Source organism: Pan troglodytes, chromosome 9 (assembly GCF_028858775.2).
Source record: "Pan troglodytes isolate AG18354 chromosome 9, NHGRI_mPanTro3-v2.0_pri, whole genome shotgun sequence".
NCBI lineage: Eukaryota > Metazoa > Chordata > Mammalia > Primates > Hominidae > Pan > Pan troglodytes.
Window position 1 is genome coordinate 12,094,573 of NC_072407.2, and position 21,225 is coordinate 12,115,797.

Sequence of the window (21,225 nt, forward strand, 5' to 3'; positions counted from 1 at the left end):
GCCCATAAAACTGTTATATTATCTCTTGAATAATTTTGACATGCTTATAACACCAATATAAGTTCTTGTGTTACATTTGCTTTTGTTGCCCATGAAATCCACAGTCAGGCACTATTTTCATCTGGTGGAGCCTTGGTATGTAACTCCAAATTTATCCTTTCCTTCTCCCAATTGCCAACATCCTTGTATCAAAATCTTTAATTATATAAACTTATCTTAATTTCAGATTGAGGACAAAGAGGTCCCTAGACACACATTCAATAAACCTTTACTACACGCTACTCTATGCCAGGTTTTTGCACAGGTCTGGACACAGCATGATGAATTCGAAATGTATAATCCTTGCCTTTCTTACATGTCTGTATCCCTATAGCTTTAGGCTGTAAAAACAATTCCTGGAAATGTTTCCAGAAGCCCTCTCTGAAATAAGCAGGAAATAGAATATTGTATAGGAAAGAGTCAAATGTCAGAATCAAATGCTTGGTCATTAACATATAAGAGGAGCTATGGAAACTGTACTCTATACTGTAGGAAGTTATAAACAGCCTCTGGGGATGGTACTAGAGACCTTGGTGGTGCATGGGGCTGTTCCTAAGGACTCACTGCACATTTGCCCAGGTCCTATGTTTATATCTTCTGATCCTCTCTAATCTAATTCTCTTTTCTATTCGTTCTTTTGTCCTTCACTCTTTCTTGTACCCATTAGTCTTGATTCTCTTCTCTCCATCCTTTTTAACTTTGTCTGTCTTCCCCCATCTTCCTGTCCGTCCCATCACCCCTTCATTCCTCCAACCCTTCAGCATGATTGCCCCCATTTCCCTGCTTCCCATCCCACTGCACCTAACTTCCTCATCTGTTTCCTCTGTCCCTCTGCCTTTTCCAGTAGAAGCTTCCTTTGGTGTTCCTGCTATATTATCTTTGCCCTCCTTCTGTCCATGGACAGAAGGACATTTTTGCTCCTCCTTAGGTCCATGACTCAAGCTGCTTTTGACAGAAAATAAATTCTGGCTCTGTGATTTCTTTTCATTTGAATGTTTTATCTTGAATGATACATTGTTCATCTGAATACCTTTTACCAGATTCTTTATTTTAGCTTCATACAGGGAGAATTCCAAATCCCAGGTCCTGTTGTGCTTCATAGATTCCATCTGTTCTTTAAAATGCTTCAGATCCTGCGCTAAACAGGGAGAAATTCTGAAGCAGAACTTGAGCTCCAAGTTCGAGAAGCTGTCTTTTTTCGAGATGTCCAATAAAAACTGCATAGTGAGGGTCATCTCATCATTCCCTTCCTGCTCCTTTACCTCCAGCAGCCTTTGCACTTCTCTGCGGGACTCCTTCCCCAGCCGGCTTTGGTCCTCTTTCACCAGGTAAGACATGGCATGAAAAAAGTCCTGGAAGCTGATGTGGCGGAAGCTGTAGAACTTCTTGATGGCAAGTCCCAATTGGTAGTCGTTACTACTCAGGAAAGCGGCAAGCCTGGGGCCATCTAAATTATGTTTCCTGAGCTCAGCTTCTTCAAATAGGAACCTCTGGTGCTGAATCCCTTCAGCTGCTAGGGAGCACAGACTCCTCAGGACCCTGTGCCGGGAAAGCTCGGAGCAGCCCCCATCATCATCGGGCGGCAGGAAGGTGGAGACGTAAGCCATGAAGATGTCAGTGCTGTTTCTAGGTGTCTCTAACACAACTTTGCCTCTCTCCATCTGCCCCTGCAGCCAGGAGCAGACCACCCAGCAAATGCCTGGAAGCTGACACGCTTTGTAGAGAGTGTCATTTTTCTGTACAATGTCGAAGGCACGGTCAGCTTGCTTCTCATCCGTGAAATAGGAGCTGAAGTACCTCGCCCTCTCCTCCTCAGAGAAGCCTAGGATATGGACATGGCGTGCTTGTTTCAGCAAGGGCTCCAGATTCCTCAAAGCCAGGGGCCGGGTGGTGATGAGAAGGGAGCATGTGGGGAGTGTATGTCTCCTAATTAGAAGGTGCAGCAGGCTCTCCTTGGGACTCAAACCCCTCTTCTTCAACTTTTCTTCAAAGGGCCTCTGCAGCTCATCAAAGCCATCCAGGATGAACAGGAGCCGCTCTGGCTGCCTCAGAATCTCTGTGACAGGGGCTTGATTGTCCCCGCAGCACCAGAAAAGGAGCTGCTCCAGTTTGCTCTCCAGCAGCAGGACCACTTCTTTGCAGCTTACATAAAAGACATAATCAAACCGGCCTGGGTACAGAGTACCGGTGGCCCAGTCCAACACCATTTTTCTGGCGAGAGTTGTCTTTCCAGTGCCAGCCGACCCCTGTAGCACAACTAAGGATGGGGCCAGTGAGGGCTTTTCCCCTGAATCAAATAGAGCCTCCACCGTGACAGAGTCCAGCTCCTGCTCCGGGATGGGGCAGGCAAGTGATTCTGGGCTCTCTGAGCTGGGCTTGGCCACCAGGAGCACCTGGTTGTATCTGCCATTGACTCCTGCTTCCTGCCATTCCTCTAGGCAGCGCACATGCTCTCGGTATACTTCTCTGTAATCTGAGCCAAACAAATGGGATGTTAGGTAGTGAAATGGGAATTTTAGAAGGCAAAATGGCCCCTCCAAACTGACTCTGCTCATTAGTCTTCTTGTATGTCTCCAACTTAGATCTTGCTGAGATTATAGTTCTGGCTTCATGGGGAGGGGCCGCTGTATGTGTGCATGAGTGTGTGTGTGCAGGCGCAGTATGCATATGCACATCTGTATGAGTGTGCAAGGGTGTGTTCTGTGTGTGTGGATAGTTGTGCATGAATGCTGGTATCCACATGTGCTCGTGGACCTTCGTGTACTGTTGTGCAGGGAAGTCATGTCAGTGTGCATCAGCAAGTGTGTGTCTGTAAGAATACATGTAAGTGCAAAATGCCTGTGTGAGAATGCATGAATGTCTGAGTGTTCATGTGAAATGTCTCCATGTGAAGAGGTGAGGACAGAGAGAGGGGAAAGGAAAGGGATGCCTGAGGATGGTGAAGTGATAGGAGCCTTGATATAGTTTGGGTGTTTGTCCCCTCCAAATTTCAGGTTGAAATGTGATCCCCAATGTTGGAGGCAGGGCCTAGTGGGAGTTGTTTTTGTCATGGGGGCAAATCCCTCATGAATGTCTTGGGGCCCTCCCCACGGTAATGAACGAGTTCTTGCTCTATTAGCTACACAAGAGCTGGTTGTTTAAAAGAGCCTGGCACCTCCTCCCCTCTCTCTTCCTCCCTCTCTTGCCATGTGACACACCAGCTCTGACCTTGCCTTCTTCCATAACTGAAAGCTGCCTGAGGCCTCGCCAGAAGTCAATATTGACAATATGCGTCTTGTACCACCTGCCAAACCATGAGCCAAATAAACCTCTTTTCTTTATAAATTACCCAGTCTCAGGTATTCCTTTATAGCAATACAAAAGGGACTAAGATAAGCCTGTTCTTGGGAAAGGACAAGCCAAATGCCAAAGATAAACCAGCTTCTCAGAAAGAGCCATGACTCTGGGTCCATGAAACCCTCCCATTTGTACATAGCAGAGGAGCTTTCAAGCATGAAAGGAGCCTATGGGAGGGAGCAAAGGCACCAAAAGATCCCTCCCTCCCCCCAGGCACCCACAGGAAGAACCAGCAGGCCATGAGGTCCCACACCACCCATTCTGTAGTGTGGTTCCTTGAGAGATCAGGGGCACAGAAGACTTAGAAGCAGCCTGAGCAGCTTGCCAGGAAGCAGCTAGGGACAGGTCTGACCCCTACATCCTGATGCTATTTCTTCTGGTTAGTGGAAATCCCTTCACCAGCACCCTCCCAGTCTCTAAGACCCTTTCTTCAGACTCTCCCCTTCTCTGCCACTGCAACTGGAGGTAAGATGTGGGGAAGAAAGACTAGTCTTTTCTTAAATAAATCCCAGCTTTGGCTCAGTCCCCCTCCTGACAGTTGTTGGAACCCTCAGGTGGAGACCACCAAGGACTCTGGGGCACCAGGGACTAGAGGACAAGGTGACAGAAGGCATAAGGTACAGGCTACAGGCAGCTCTGGAAATGCCATGGCGGGAAGGGAGTCCCAGTGCCATCCTGCCCTCCCCTTCCCCCGCTCCACACTCACCATGCAGACAAATGTGGCTGAGCTGGTCCACAAGTTCCAACAGGTTCATGACCTTCAAGCCCTTGAGGACAACTTTCACAGCCTCCTTTTCTCCATACTTTGAAATCAGTAATTCTGCCAGGTCCACCGGAATCAGGCCCTCCAACTCCCCTCTGGCCAGTGGGGGCTGGCCCTCAGACAGGGTCATATCCCGTAAGTAGAACTTTAACTTCTTGAAATCGTTCTCCTCAAGGTCACTCAAGGCCCAGAGCAATGCCTCCCGGGGGTTTCTGGCCTTGGCCATGGCCATGGTGATCTGGGGGAAGGATCAAGTCCAGACCAGAAGACCAGTGACCTGGAGAAAGAGGCAAAAGGAGAGGTCCACTGCTGAGAGGCCCACCCTGCTTTCTGGGGGCTTGGCCAAGTTACAGAGCGGAGGCCAGGGAGAGACGAGATACATGTGCAAAGCTCCAAGAAAGACAAGCAGATGAAACGCAGGGGAATTTTCCTAGTCATTCCCCTCTGCCTCTTAGTCAGGTGACACGTGACTGTGTTGGCAAATGGGTAGGAAGGTATGTAGGTGTGTTAATCTCTCAATCTCTCTCTCTCTCTCTCTCTCCCAAACTCTATCTCTGTCTCTCTCTCTCCCCCCACTCCCTTCCTCTTTCCCTCTCACACACGTTCTTTATTAGGCTCTGTATGCCTCCTTAGATGGACGGATTAAGAAAAAAAACTCTAAGTTTTTTATTTATTTTATTTTTTTTGGAGACAGAGTCTCCCTCTGTTGCCCAGGCTGCGGAGCAGTGGCATGATCTCGACTCACCGCAACCTCCATATCCCACGTTCAAGCAATTCTCCTGCCTCAGCCTCCCAAGTAGCTGGAATTGCAGGTGCCCACCACCATGCCCAGCTCACTTTTGTATTTTTAGTAGAGATGGGGTTTCACCATACGGGCCCGGCTAGACTCGATCTCCTGACCTCAGGTGATCTGCCCGCCTTGGCCTCCCAAAGTGCTGGGATTACAGGCATGAGCTACTGTGCCCGGCCAAGTTTTAAGTTTTAAAAGTGAGCCTGTCCCTGGCTGTGTGAACCTATAGAGAGCTGGAGCACATCTGCTGGAACTGCTGTGGTATGGCAAGAAGGTAAAAAAAATCGACACTCAACCCATTGGCCTCACATGTCAGTCTCCTGGCCTCAGTCACACAGGGATTGCAAAGCTAGAAGTCTCCTAATTCAAATAAGGAAACACATCCAGATAATGATAGGAAGAGGAACCGCCACCTGTGAGTGCTGACTTTGTGCCAGGTGATTTACATATCCTTTTTGATCATCTCAGAAATCATCTCAGGTACTGTTCTACATGAGAAATTTGGCAGTCAGCGAAAAATGGTTTTTCAGAATTTTCCAGAGCTAGGCCACTGGGCAAAGAGGCAGGATTTAAACTGGTCTATGCCCTGGGTGGAAGAGAGAGACAGAAAAAACTCAAAAGATAAAGAAATAGAAGACAGAGTCAGGAACCAGGAAGTTAGACTAAATGTTACCAGAAACTGGAGACATGTATAAATACTAAAGTAACAGGGAAAGGAGAGCAGAATTTTGAATTGTGTTTCTAATGTAGAACTAAAATGTAGGCCAGGTGGCAGTCTTTGGAAAAGAAAAGCAACAATTAATAGAAAGCCTTCAGAATCCAGAAATACACCTGTGACCTAAGGCCCATAGGGAACCCATCTCAGTAGTACAATGTCACATTCATCATTGAGAGTGTTCAAAAGAGAATTTGGGAACACAGAGAGTTGTTGCCATTCAAATACCAACATTTTGACTACATACTGACAGAGAAAGAAAATGTTTGGAACATGTTAGGATACAGGGGACTTTGGTTGTGAGTCATAGGCCAGTTTGGAAAAGCAGGCCTGTGAAAGCAGGATCAATTTACAACAAAGCTTCAGGCTGCATGGGAAGACTCAGGGCTTCCCTGCAAATTTCTGATGTTGGCAGAGCTATTTAATAATTCAGGAAAGAAAAGACAACACTAGAACCTGCCAAGAAGACGTCCAGTCTAGGCTGCTTACCACAGTTCAGACTTGGGGAGCTGGAGGTGAGGCAGCGAGAACTCAGCTCCCTGATCCAGAAGCCCAGTAAGCAAAGCCTGGGGACTGAGATGAAACAGATCCCCTTTCCTGGTCCAACAGCTCTACAGGTCCAAGTCTGGGCTCTCTTAGCCCATACTCACTAGTTCACTTCTGTTTGGTGGTGCTGGTACCTACCAGCTACAGCTTGATACCTAACAGTTCCTAGTATATAGGCCTGGAAGAGAAGGGCCCCTCCCCATCTGCCCCAAGCCTCTGTGAAGCAGAACCACCCACTGAATGTCAGTGGGATGACTGTCAATGGGATGGGCAATTGCTCACCAGTGGGAAACTTGACCTCATTTTTTCAAATGTTGAAGTTGAGAAACAAGGGAGGGGTGGAAGGCATGAACTATTCTGTCACCAAGAGAAAAAGAGCCCAGGAGACTTCCCACACCCCTCCCTGGAACCCACACTCCTCCTCTACCACTTAACCCCAGCCTAGGCTGGGGCAGTTTGACTAGAGAGACGAAAGAATTGAAGCACTGCCACCACCATATCCTCCGCCAGTGCACCATTTCTCTAAGTTGTTGAAATCACTGGAGAATGAAAAAGGAAGAAGATACGAGCTCCATGAAGTAGGAATTCAAACAAGGAGCAAAACAGGCCAGGCGTGGTGGTTCACGCCTGTAATCCCAGCACTTTGGGAGGCTGAGGTGCGTGGATCATTTGATGTCAGGAGTTTGAGACCAGCCTGATCAACATGGTGAAACCCTGTCTCTACTAAAAATACGCAAATTAGCCGGGAATCATGGTGCATGCCTGTAATCTCAGCTACTAGGGAGGCTGAGGCAGGAAAATTGCTTGAACCCAGGAGGTGGAGGTTGCAGCAAGCTGAGATTGCGCCACTGCACTCCAACCTGGGCAACAAAGTAAGACTTTGTCTCAAAAAAACAAAAAAGAAAAAGGAGAAAAACAAATTCCCAGAAGGCAGCCAGTCCTCTGGCCTAGAGAGCTGAGGATCCCCGAGAGCCCTGACAGAAAGAGAACACGTTTCTCCAAAAAGAATGTCTCCAAGAGAAAAGAAAAAAGACTGGCTAGACTAGCTGATGCTATTGGCCTTCTAAAACAGCCTATTGGGAGGCTATTAGAAGGTGGAAAAAGCTAGCAGTAACTTCCGAGAAAACCAGATAAATGAAAGTAAAATAAAGAAATTACTAGCAAGAGGAGAAACAAAAAATAAAATTGGAAATATAATAGTAAACTAATATACTCAAGTGTGAATAATGTTTGCATAGAAATCATAGTGTAACCACTGAACATTGCTCTAAAATTTAAAATATAATTACATTGAAAGGATGGTGGTGGAATGTACTAGAAGAGGAAGTTGATAGACAATGCCTAAAATGTTGAATCAAAAGATAGTGATATACAGTACACATATTACTTCAAAATGCAGAGATGTAAGAAGAAATAGTTAAAATCTAATGTATTAATAGTTGTTTCAGCAAAAAGAGACTGGGCATCAGGAGAGGAAAGGACTACTGTTCCAGGGCATAAGTTTTTTAATGCCTATTGACTTTAGAAATCATAACCATGTATTACTTTGAAAAGATAGAAATTAACTTAGCAAAGAAACAATAAGAGGTAAAGAAATGAAGTTAACATGTATAGACAAATCTCTCTGGAAGCTTGGTAACAAAAGTGATGAGAAAGGTCCTGAGGTAATACGGGAAATGTGAAGTCCAGAGAAGGTTTTGTTTGCTTTAACATGGGAAAGGGCGGAATGTACCTGGATGCTGATACAAAGCCTCCCATAGAGAGGTCAGGTTAGAAATGCGGAAGAGAAAGGCAAGCACCAGAGGAGGGAATGGAGAATGGGGATTGGGACAGGATTCGAAGCAAAGGCAAAACATTGGCCTTTGACAGGAGGCTGGAAGGAACAGCATCCATTCATTCCTGAGGAAAGTGACAGAGGTTGTTTGGCAGAGAAAGTCAGGTGTGTGGGTTTTGTGGTCAGAAGATAAGCATGGTCATGTCTGAGTCTCCATATGCTCTGTGAAGTACATGTAAGAGTATCTCCCATGAGTGAGAGGGCAGGGGTGGTTGAGGAGAGGAGACACCTTGAGGAGGCCACTGCAAGCCTTCCCTCCTGTGCACCTCTCCTCCTCCTCCAAGGCCTCTTGTGCCCACTGCTCAGGGAGTACCCCAGAGTCCAGGGGAACAGGCAGGAATGGGACTGGCCTTTCCCAGTGCCTTGACCAAGATGAGGCTAGCGACGAAAACAAGACTGCCAAGAACCAGGACCCAGAGACCAAGATGGGAAGATAAAAGAGTGAGACACAGTTACGTAGTGAGGGTGACAGAGAGAGCAGAAAGGCCACCTACTGCGAAGGCACCAGGTCTGGAGACCACTGTGCCAGATTCAGAATCACACCTGAAGAAAGGAGGAATGAGATGCATGGAACCAACTATAATTGGAGGGTGGAGGCAAGAGATGAAATGAGTCCTCCCTGCCTATCCACCCTGGCCTGGCTACAGGCAACACTGATAATTGCAACTAAGTCCCAAAAAGGGCAGGGGTGGAGACGAAAGAAAGAGAAACCAAGCGTGGGAATAGCAAGAGATCAAAAGAGTAAAGAGTCAGAGAAGAGATACAGAGAGATATCAGAAAAATGAGCAAACAAAATAGAAAGTCAGAGAGAGATGAAGCCAGCTGGTAGGTATGAGTCTCTCACTTTCCCATACACACACACACACATACTTACACACTCACTCTATACACAGTGTTTTTTCACAGCAAACTCTTAGAAACAAGGGCAATGAGAAAAACATGTGAAGCAATTGGAGTTTCTCAATCAAGCTGCAGTGTTCCCACATTCATTATACTCTTTCCCTACCTATGGAGGCAGATCCCAAGGCAAAGTTGAACACATGTCTTCATCCTCTTGCTTCCAGGCCTTCTTTTTGACACAGGCAGGAGCTCCAACCCCAGTCTGTCCCCTCTTATACAAGGGCCCTTTGAGACAGTCCCCTCAGGCTCCCCAAAGGTCACCATCTTCTCCTTTACACCTTGGTCAGTTTTGATGGAGTTAGCACATGGATTTGGTAAGCTTAAAGGTCTTCTTGAGACAGGAGATCCTGTGGCCATTTTGGAGGTATCTGTCTCTGCTGCTAGAAGCTGTCTTTTCTCAAGAGTATTGTCACAAGGCTTTTGTAAACCAAAAAGTATCTGAGACAGGTCTCAATCAATTTAGAAAGTTTATTTTGCCAAGGTTAAGATGTGCCTATGACACAGCCTCAGGAGGTCCTGAAGTAATGTGCCTAAGGTGGTCGGGACACAGCTTGGTTTTATACATTTTAGGGAGACATGAGACATCAATCAATATATGTAAGACGTACATTGGTTCAGTCCAGAAAAGTGGGACAAGTCAAAGCAGGGAGAGGGCTTCCAGGTCATAGGTAGATAAGACACAAACAGTTGCATTATTTTTAGTTTCTGATCAGCCTTTCACTGAATACACAATTTACAGGAACAGTCACTTATGCCTTAGTCTAGCTTAGTGAAATAATGGAGCAAGGAAGCAATCAGATATGCATTTGTATCATGTTAACGGAGGGATGACTTTGAGTTCTGTTTTTTATCCACAAGGAATTTTCCTGTGGGCAAATTGTGACGGAGGTATGTAGCTTTTTTTTTTTTTTTTTTTTTTTTTTTTTATCTTTGTAGCTATCTTATTTAGGAATAGAGTGGGAGGCAAGTATGCCCACAGTACCCAGTTTGACTTTTCCCTTTGGCTTAGTGATTTGGGGGAACTGAGGTTTATTTTCCTTTTGCATTTCCCCACTTTTCTTTTTAAAAAGCTTTCAAAGAAAGCATTTTAGAGGAAAATGAGTCTTTGGTCTGAGGTTTTGTCTGAGCTCTCATGGCTAGGATGGTTTATTCCTAGACAGGTGGGTCCCACATTATTAGGAAAGCTCATTTTTAGCAGATTGTAAAGTCACACATTCTACAAAGAGAAAATAGGGGGAGGGAGGAAGAAAAACAACAAACAAACAAACAATGAAGAACAATCCTGGAAAATTCATATAGGTCATGTTACTCTGAAGTCCATACATCAGTAGGCAGGTATGAAAGTGGTTTAGGTACGTAAATAGGCTGCCAGTATTTTCTTCTAAAGTTTAAGTTGTTCACAAAGCTTTAAGAAAGCACGGCTTAATCTTCAGTGATTTCAAATCAGGAAAAATGGGAGAAAAGGAAAAAAAAGAAGAAGAAATATTGAAAACATTGTTTTGGAGACTTGTAGCCAGGAAAATTTTTAGAATTCAGTCTAAACTGTAGAAAGGAATAAAAACTGAAAAACATTAGGCAAGACTAGACTCTAACAAGTGTACTATAGTTTATTTTGAAACATAATTTTTCTCTCTCCAGTCCTATTTTCACTAAAGACAAGTCATAGGACAAATTCATTTGCAAAATAAGTTTTAATCTTATTATACTTGGCTGGGGTATTTTCATAAAGTCAGCAAGAATAATTATTTGTCATACAGGCTCCTCTTTTTTTTTTAATTGGCATTGCTGGAACTTTATTCCACAAGGAATCTCAGATGCAACTTTAATGCCTTAAGCCTAACCTCTGCCCACAAATATCTGTATTAATTGGGTGAATTCCTCACCTTGAATTCCCAAGAAAACTTGGGGCTCCTGGGACTATCAGAAAGCGACATTCTTTACTTACCACAGTATAATTGCCTGAGGGGTTCTTCCTGCCCACTGCATAAAGAAAGACCACGACACTGTAGTAGAAAAAGAGTTTAACAGACACAAGGCCAGCCACACCACATGGGAGATGAAATTTCTACTCAAATCATCTCATTCAAAGCTGGTAAGGTTAGAGGTTTTTCAAAGGCAGTTTTGGGGAAGGGGTGGGGGTGGCCAGGTAGCAGGTACTTGCTGCTGATTGGTTGGGGTGGAGATGAAATCACAAGGGGTTGAAGCTGTCCTCCTGCAGGCCAAATCGCTTCTGGGTGCAGCCACAGGAGTGGGGTTGTTGGTCCAGGTGGAGCCATGGGTATCAGACATGCAAAAAAGTCTGGAAACATATCTCAAAAGGCCAATCTACAATAATGGTGTTATTTGCAGCAGTAATTGGGGAAGTAGCATATCTTATAACCTCCAGAATAATGGCTGACAATCGTTTATGTCTACACCTTAGCAGGATTTAGCCTCCTCTCCTTCTCCCAGCCTGACGGCATCTCATTAGCTTTACAAAAGCAGTTGAGTTTGGGGCAAGGCCTATTATCATTTAACTATAGCCTAAATGTCTTCCAAAGATAGCTTGGCCCAATAGCCCAGGAATAATTAAGGGAAAGGCAAGGTGGGGATTGTGTTAGCTTAGCTTACTGTTATACTTTTCTCACTGATATAACTTTTGCAAAGGCGGTTTCAACAGGTAAGGAACCTGTACAGGGACTGTATAGACAAGGTATGGGGCCATCTTTCCCAAGGGGTTTTCATTGGCTCTATAAGTCAACTTTGAATCCTTAAAGGCATCTGTATCTGAAAGCATGCCATTCCAGTCAAAACCTTGGTAAAATAACCTGTGTCTCCAATTGTGTCCTGTTACAAAAGAAAACAGATTCTTATTGCACTTGTGCAAATGACTATATTGCCAAAAGTTAAAAATATTCACAAGTAGTTTCCAAATTTTTGAGAAATCAGGTGGAGAGAAATATGTTCCAAATTTTGTTTATGGGAGTTTACTCAATTGTTAAAAGCTGTAAAAATCTCAAAAGAAAAGTTTACTGGCTCTGAAAAACAAAGGATCAGCAATGTTTTAAACAAAATGTCATAAAAGGATTATTTCAGTCTTCTATTAGTTCAATCCATGGAGTTAACTCCTATTCTGTTTGATATTCATGAACATTTCAGCTCTCCATGGGAGTCTTGGAAGTTTTTCCTCTATTCTAGTGTCACAGTCTCCAAAGTTATTAGAAATATATTTATATAAATGTGTTATTAGTATATGTTCCCGCATTGTATGAAATTCCTGTGATTCTGATATGTCTTAGCATATGTTAACAGTAGTAATTATGATAATGTAAAATTGTTGTATGCCACAAAAGCAACCAAATTTCCTTGTCAATTGTGTCTTTATGACTGTTCTAAGACTTGTCATCCACAGTTGTTTTACTTTTATCCTTTTCAAAAGATTTTTTTTTTATAATCAGCTATAGGACTCTGACAGGTGTTCTTGAATGCAGTTTTCTAATAACTTTATTTTCCTTTCACACCTTCAAGGAGAAGGAGGCCTTCAAACTCCCCCAGTGGCATAGCCAGTGCTAGCAAGATGGCAGTAAGGAGTACAGGCAGGCTGGCAAAGCACATGATAAAATTACAGTGGTCATCTGGACAACTCTGATGGCTGCTTTCTATAGCATGTTCCTAAGTCTCTAGGGTGAAAGATAAGGCCTAGGCCCTCGAATACATCTCCGTGTTCAGGCTGGAGGGTGGTGCTGTGGCCTGCTCGGGACTGCTTTACTGGGGCTTGATCACAGGACTGAGGGAAATTTGATGAGGGTGCAGCCTGCACTGCAATAGAAGGGCCTATGGTGAGATGAAACCAGGGAGGGATTACCCAAAGAAGCCAAATATAGGAAGAGGAGCATGAAATCTGGTCAGAGAAGCTGGAAGTTAGAGCAAGATTCTGACATGAAAGGCAACATCTATAAATGAGAAATGGAATTGAAGTTGGAGGAAGTCAGTTTCCCCAGGGATAGAAAGCAGAGATTAGGAAGTGTTGGCCAGGATCCATCAGAGCCACATTGTGATGTAAGGTTGTAAGTGAATGGTTTGTTGCATCCAAGTGCACAGTACACATGAGCAAGAAGCCCCATGGTAATTAAATCTTGGGGGCTGGCCCAGCAGGAGAGAGAGAGAAAGGAATACTATACAACACTGTGATTCCAGACACCATTTCATCTCTCCAGCCCAGCATTCTCCTTGTGACAATCATGGCAAAAGCCATCATTCTCTAAACTTTTTTAAATTTTTTACCTTGTAGGGAAAGGAAAACTTCTCCTCTACCCTCTTAGGTTCTTAAACTGCGACCTACAAATTAAATGGACAAAAAAAAATTATGATTAATGGGAGAAATCATACAAATTTTATTTGATGTCAACAATTTTACATAGCATCAGGGACCTCACAGACAAGAAGTGAAAACCCCAAAGAAGCAGTTAGACCCAAAGGCTTATATACCATTTTAACCAAGGGCTGTAAATTTTTGGAGAAGTGACAAGGCAAAGGAAAAGGATATGGAATTCTAGGGGTAGCAAGTTCTGGGAAAGTAACTAGGGGGTATATGGGGAAAACTAATGAAAAATAAGGGTTACTTTAGGAAGTTTTGCTTGGCAAACATATCTCAGCATTGACCTCCCATCTCCAGTAAAAAGAATGTTCTCTCCTTCCTAGGAAAACCTTTCTCATGGGAAATTTATGCCCTGCTTTTAGGTAGAAATGGGAAGAGCAGACAGCCCTTTCTGAATCTGCTGTTTTTCAGTTCCCTTCAGATCAAAATAATCAACATGCTTAAGTGGCATATTTTGGTGTGGCATGTTCAGATGCCCATGCCTTTCAATCTCAAGAATGAGTTCTGTACAGAACTCTCATTCACTTTTGGTGAGAATGTAAAATATTACAACCAGTTTATTAGTAGTATTATTTTAGAGACAGAGTCTTGTTCTGTTGCCCCGGGGTGGAGTGCAGTGGTGCCATCATAGCTCACTGCAGCTTCCAACTCCGGGGCTCAAGCCATATTACTGTTTCAGCTTCCCAAGTAGCTGAAACTACAGGCACGCACCATCACACTGAACTCATTGATCTGACAGTTTCTTGTAAAGTTAAGCACTCCCTATCCTATGACTTAGCCATTCCATGCCTAGGTATTTACCCCAGAAGAAAGAAAACATACGTCTTCACAAAGACCTCTACACAAACGTTCCAAAGAGCATTATTCATAACAGTTGAAAATCTGAAACAAATCAAGTATTCATCAACAAGTGAGTGGATAAACAAGTTATAGTACATTCATACAATAAAATATTACTCAGTGATGCACCATTTGATAGACATAACGCATTGATAAATTTTACAGTTGTATTGCGTGAAAGGAGCAGACACAAAGAATTCAAGTTGTTTCCTAGCTGCTGGTTGTAAAAAAAAAGAATTCAAATTTTATTATTCCATTTATATGAAATTCTACAATAGGAAAACTAGTCTTTCATAATGCAGAGCAGTGGTTGCCCATGGCCAGGTATGACATGGGGTACTACAAAGGAGCCCATGGCACTTTTGGAGTGAGGAAATGTTCCATGTCTTGACTGTGGTGGTGGATACATAGGCCAAGACTTTCTCAACACTCACTAAACTCCACACTTTTTTTTTTTTTGAGACAGAGTCTCACTCTGTCACCCAAGCTGGAGTGCAATGGCACGATCTCAGCTCACTGCAACCTCCGCCTCCCAGGTTCAAGTGATTCTCCTGCCTCAATCTCCCAAGTAGCTAGGATTATAGGCATGTGCCACCACACCTGACTAATTTTTGTATTTTTAGTGGAGACGGGGTTTCACCATGTTGGCCAGGCTGATCTTGAACTCCTGACCTCAGGTAATCCGCCTGTCTCGGCCTCCCAAAGTGCTGGGATTACAGGCGTAAACCACCACGCCCAGCCTGAACTATACACTTTAAATGGAGGCAGTTTATTGTATTATAAATTATACCTCAGTATATACCCAAAGGATTATAAATCATGCTGCTATAAAGACACATGCACAAGTATGTTTATTGCGGCACTATTCACAATAGCAAAGACTTGGAACTAACCCAAATGTCCAACAATGATAGACTGGATTAAGAAAATGTGGTACATATACCCCATGGAATACTATGCAGACATAAAAAATGGTGAGTTCATGTCCTTTGTAGGGACATGGATGAAGCTGGAAACCATGATTCTCAGCAAACTATCGCAAGGACAAAAAAACCAAACACTGCATGTTCTCACTCATAAGTGGGAACTGAACAATGAGAATACATGGACACAGGAAGGGGAACATTACACACTGGGGACTGTTGTGGGGTGGGGGGAAGGGGAGAGGGATAGCATTAGGAGATATACCTAATGCTAAATGACGAGTTAATGGGTGCAGCACACCAACATGGCACATGTATACATATGTAACAAACCTGCACGTTGTGCACATGTACCCTAAAACTTAAAGTATAATAATAAAATTTAAAATATATATATTAGTCAGTGATTGAGCTAGAACTCAAACCTAATTCTACTCTATACTGCATATTGTTTCAGTTTACAATAAAAATATTTATGCTTAAAAAAATAAATTATACCTTAGTAATGTTGATTAATTAAAAAAAGAATGAGCTCTGATAACTAAACTGTTAATCTTACAAACCTAAGAGAAGTCTGCAAGGACCACTTACTCCCGCAACCAAACAGATAATTGTGAGCTAGTCCTGGAATGTCCAAGGCCAGTAGAGAGGAGGCACACCTCTTCATGGATAGGAATCAGGGAGGGACCACACAGGAGCCTGGGAAGGAATGTCCTTGCCAGGGTGAGGTGGCCAGGAGCTGAGCCTGCAGAGAGGGGGAACCTGGGGGCTGAAAACAGGGTAGCAGGCAGCCAGCTTTGCAGGGAGGGAAGAAGGGAGAGGAGAGGTGCCCCTGAGGCCAGAGTTCTCTAGCAACACTGATGTGGGTATCAGAACTTCAGAACTGCAGAGAAGTCGTAAAGCTAAGCATGACCACCCTTTCTTAGTCAAAGTCTTCTAAAAAGTCTAAAGTGACTCCATCCAAGAGAAGAAAGAGAAGCAAACTGTCTCTGGGGGAAAGCCTCCCCAATTTAGGCCTCAACAACTATCGCTCAAAAACCAAGAAATGAACTCATAGCCTTGAAAGTCTGAATAAGAATAAACAAAAACAAGAAACATAGATTCAGGCCAGGCAAGGTGGCTCACGCCTGTAATCCCAGCACTTTGGGAGGCCAAGGCAGGTGGATCACTTAAGCTCAGGCGTTCAAGACCAGCCTGGGCAACATGGTGAAGGCTCATCTCTACAAAAATTAGCCAGGCGTGATGACACATGCCTGTAGTCTCAGCTACTCGGGAGGCTGAGGTGAGATGATCACTTGAGCCTGGGAGGTCCAGGCTACAGTGAGCCGAGATCATGCCACTGCGCTCCAGCCTGGGCAAGAGTGAAACCCTGTCTCAAAAAAAAAAAAAAAAAAAAGAAAAGAAAAGAAAGAAAGAAAGAAGAGACACAGATTCAGACCACTAAGAATTATAGATGTTACATTTATCAGCTTCGTATGAAAATGTTTTTAAAATTTAAGGATGTAATTACAAAAATAAGCTTATAAGAAATAAGAAAAAATAGATTTGTTTTAAAAATCCTTTCATATGAAAAAGAAAGAAAATAAAATAGAACTTCTACAGATGAAGAATATAATTATTGAAATCTAAAATTCAATATACAGAATAGATAGCAGCTGAAGTCAGAATTAGAGAGCTGAAGCTATGGCCAAAGAATTTATCCAGACAGCAGCATAAATGGATAGCAGATTGAAAATATGAAAGCTTAAGAGACATGGAGAATAAGGTCAGGAGAGGCAATATTAAGAGCAAATGGGCCGGGCGCAATGGCTGATGCCTGTAATCCTAGCACTCTGGGAGGTCAAGGCAGGTGGATCACTTGAGGTCAGGAGTTCGAGAGCAGCTTGGCCAACATGGCTAAACCCTGTCTCTACTAAAAGTACGAAAATTAGCCAGGCATGGTGGTGCGTGTCTGTAATCCCAGCTACTCAGGAGACTGAGGTGGGAGACTTGCTTGAACCCAGGGGGCAGAGGTTGCAGTGAGCTGAGATCACACCACTGCACTCCAGCCTGGGTAACAGAAACTCTGTCTCAAAAAAAAGCAAATGGCTGTAAATTTCCCGAACCAAAAAAAAAAAAAAAACCCACGAATCTATAGATCCAAGAAGAACAATTTATCGCAAGCAGAATACATAAAAAGAAAGCCACCTTAAAATACATCACAATGGAACTGCAGACTCTAAAGACAAAGAGATCTTGAAGCATCCAGAAAGAAAGGACCACAAAGAAACAACAAAGCAAAAAAGAAGCCAGAGATGGCAGAATGTTTTGAAAGTAGTAAGATATTATAACTGCTAATTTAGAATTGTACATCCAGGAAAACTGTTTTTCAAAAATGAAATCAAGCCAGGCACAGTGGCATGTGCATGTAATTCCAGCTACTCAGGAGGCTGGGGTGGGAGGTTCCCTTGAGCCCAGGCAATACAGTGAAAACTTGTCCCTTAAAAAAAAAAAAATGAATGAATGAATGAAAGCAAACCACATTCACAGTTTTTAAAAATCTGGACTACCAAGGGAACTGCTCTAAAAAAAAAAAGAGAAAAAGCTTTACTTCAAGTAGGTGAAAAGATTTCAGAAGAAAGTCTTAGAACAGGCCGTGTGTGGTGGCTCACGCCTGTAATCCCAGCACTTTGGGAGGCTGAGGTGGCGGATCATGAGGTCAGGAGATCAAGACCATCCTGGTCAACATGGTGAAACCCTGTCTCTACTAAAATAAAAAATAAAAAAAATTAGCAGGGCATGGAGTGCACCTGTAGTCCCAGCTCCTCAGGAGGCTGAGGCATGAGAATGGCTTGAACCCAGGAGGCTGAGGTTGCAGTGAGCCGAGATCGCCCCACTGCACTCCAGCCTAGTGACAGAGTGAGACTCCATCTCAAAAAAAAAAAAAAAAAAGTCTTAGAATAAAGTCTTGTCCTAGAAAGACAAGAAGAAATAGTGTACAGAGAAAGTGGTAAACAGGTAAGCAAATTGAAACATACTGGGTGTTAGCCTTATAAATATAATAGTAATAGTGTTTACATCATGTGGCTAGTTCCTCCACCCAGGGGAAATAATGAACAGCAGTGTATAAATCAGAATGGGAAATACCAAAGTGAAAGCATTTTAAAGTCCTTTTAACATCATCGGTGCCGTTCTTTAAACAGAGTTAATGCATTAAAAATGCATAATAACTTCTGCACCTGCATGCAGCTGGTGCAATAGCAATGCCTATTTCTCTATCCATCTGGAAGGAACTTGCAGAGGATGATGCAATACCATGACTATCATAGCTTCCAGTGCCTTGATGAAACCTCAAGGTTTTTGGCCTTTTGGCCAAGCATCTGCCATTTCATACTGTTGCAGCATTTGTCGTGTCCTAGGAGTTGCAACTATCTATAAGTTTGTTGTGGCTAAACCATGAAATAAGGCATATATAGATTTCTGCAGAAATTATAATTCTACAAATGATTTTGAAGAGATGAAAAAGGTTGGTATCTTTTGGAATGCAAAGTGATATTGGAATGTAAAGAATTTCTGGGGGTTGTGTTCCATGGAAGTTTGTCACTGGCCTATGTTCCTGAACTGTGAAACATGAATATGTGGGCAAAGGAATAGTTTGTTTTGATAGATTAACAAATATGAAAAAAATGCATGATAAAATCAAGAGCTATAATTAAAACACTAAAATTGGAATATGTGCTTCCTAAGTAGTAGAGAAACAGGAAAAATAAGAAAATGCAATCAATCAATAACCCCATTTAAAGGCCAAATATAAGGAATGGAGACAACACAAAGGCTGGGCACAGTGGCTCACATCTGTAATCCCAGCATTTTGGGAGGCCAAGTTGGGTGGATCACTTGAGGTCAGGAGTTTGAGACCAGGCTGGACAACACGGTGAAACCACATCTCTACTAAAAATACAAAAATTAAAAATTAAAAAAAAGAGAGAGAACACAGAAAAGTGAACCAAATAAAAATGAAAAATTAAATGTAAGAAATTAGTCCAAATACTCAACATAGAAAATGCTAATGGACTAGACTTGCCAATGCAAAGAGAGAAACAGATCAAATTGTTTAAATATTTAGCTATATGTGTTTATAAGAGTTACACCTCAAGCATAAAGATACGGAATGGTTGAAAGTAAAACAAAAAATGAGGAAAATATATGTGAGAAAATGCTAATCAAGGGAAATCTAGTGTAGCTATGTATATTTTTATTTATTTACTTTTAAATAAATAAACTATGAGGTAGGTACTAGAAGGTCAAATATGAAAACAACGTGCTCCATGCCTGAAAAGATGTAGAGTTTAGTAAGGATAACAAACAAAGAAATGGATCATTTATTCCACTTTAGAAGCAGACAAAAGAGGAAATTCACATTTTAGGAAGAATGTATAGTCCTGAAATATAACCAGTCTATTTTTACTTATTTTTCAAGACAGGGTAACCCTGTTGCCCAGGCTGGAGTGCAGTGGTGCAATCATAGCTCACTGCAGCCTCAGACACCTAGGCTCAAGCCCTCCTTCCACCTCAGCCTGTGAGTAGCTGGGTCTACAGGTACACACCACTACACGTGACTATGATGTAGCTATACTAATTTCAGCAAAATAGATTTTAAGACAAAAGCATCAGCCGGGCACAATGGCTCATGCCTGTAATCCCAGCATTTTAGGAGGCCAAGGCGGGCAGATCACGAGGTCAGGAGATCGAGACCATCCTGGCTAACACGGTGAAACCCCATCTCTACTAAAAATACAAAAAAATTAGCTGGGCGTGGTGGCACGTGCCTGTAATCCTAGCTACTCGGGAGGCTGAGGCAGGAGAATTGCTTGAACCCGAGAGGCGGACGTTGCAGTGAGCCGAGATCGTACCGCTGCACTCCAGCCTGGGTGACGGAGTGAGACTCCCTCAAAAAAAAAAAAAAGACAAAAGCATCATTAGAGTTGAAGACAGTCAATACATAATGGTAAAGGTCCAATTCACTAGAAAATTTTAACAGTTCTAAGCATGTAATAACCTAATTAGATTCAAAATAACTCAATATGTGGTAAAACAAAAACTGACAAAGTTACAGAGAGAAACTAACAACTCCATCATTACATTGAGAAGATACTAAACTTCCTCTCTCAATTGTTGCTAGGTCAAACAAATAAAAAAAGATCAATTATATATAGGTTAAAGATCAGAATTAGCAAGCTTTACATAACAGACTTACAGAGTTCTGTGTCCTAAATTTAAATGATAAACATTCTTCTAAGGTACACCTGGACCACTTGATAACACACTTGGCTATAAAGTAAGACTTAATTAATTTTTTAAAATAGGTATTGTATAGATATATTCTCTGGAAAAAAACAAAATTAAATTGGAAGTTATTAATAAAAAGATAAAGAAAGATAATTATAGCTTTTGTTTATGAATAGGAAAACTGAATATCACAAAAATATCAGTTCAGCTCAGTACGTCTTTAGAATCAATGCAACCTAATCCATCAGGTTTCACAAACTTATTCTAAAATGTATAGGAAAGAGCAAAGGGCCAAGAATAACCAAAACTTTTTTTTTTTTTTTTTTTTGAGACGGAGTCTTGCTCTGTCGCCCAGCCTGGAGTGCAGTGGCGCGATCTCGGCTCACTGCAAGCTCTGCCTCCCAGGTTCACGCCATTCTCCTGCCTCAGTCTCCCAAGTAGCTGGGACTACAGGCGCCCGCCACCATGCCCGGCTAATTTTTTGTATTTTTAGTGGAGACCGGGTTTCACCGTGTTAGCCAGGATGGTCTGATCTCCTGACCTCGTGATCCACCCTCCTCAGCCTCCCAAAGTGCTGGGATTACAGGCGTGAGCCACCGCTTGGCCTAACCAAGACACTTTTGAAGAAAAAGATGGTAGACAAGAGGGAGAGGCTGCCCTGGATATATTCTAAAACTAAGGTAATTAAGACAACATAATATTGCACCTGCTCTACCAGGTTTCAAAACTAATTCTAAAACTAGAGATGTGGGCGGATCACGAGGTCAGGAGATGGAGACCCTCCTGGCTAACACAGTGAAACCCCATCTCTACTAAAAATACAAAAAAAAAAAAAACAAAAAAACTTAGCCAGATGTGGTGGCGGGCGCCTGTAGTCCCAGGTACTCGGGAGGCTGAGGCAGGAGAATGGCGCG

General features: G+C 42.9%; 1 protein-coding gene across 1 annotated transcript; it reads right to left on the reverse strand.

Moving 5' to 3' along the window:
- Positions 1-611: 611 nt before the first annotated feature.
- On the reverse strand, positions 612-11,040 carry NLRP10 (NLR family pyrin domain containing 10). The gene is made up of 3 exons (XM_003312965.6): positions 10,869-11,040; positions 4,082-4,415; positions 612-2,512 (listed from the first exon to the last, which is right to left on the reverse strand). The coding sequence occupies exons 2-3, from the start codon at positions 4,368-4,370 to the stop codon at positions 684-686; spliced, it is 2,118 nt and encodes a 705-aa protein (XP_003313013.5). The 5' UTR covers positions 4,371-4,415; positions 10,869-11,040; the 3' UTR covers positions 612-683.
- Positions 11,041-21,225: the final 10,185 nt, after the last annotated feature.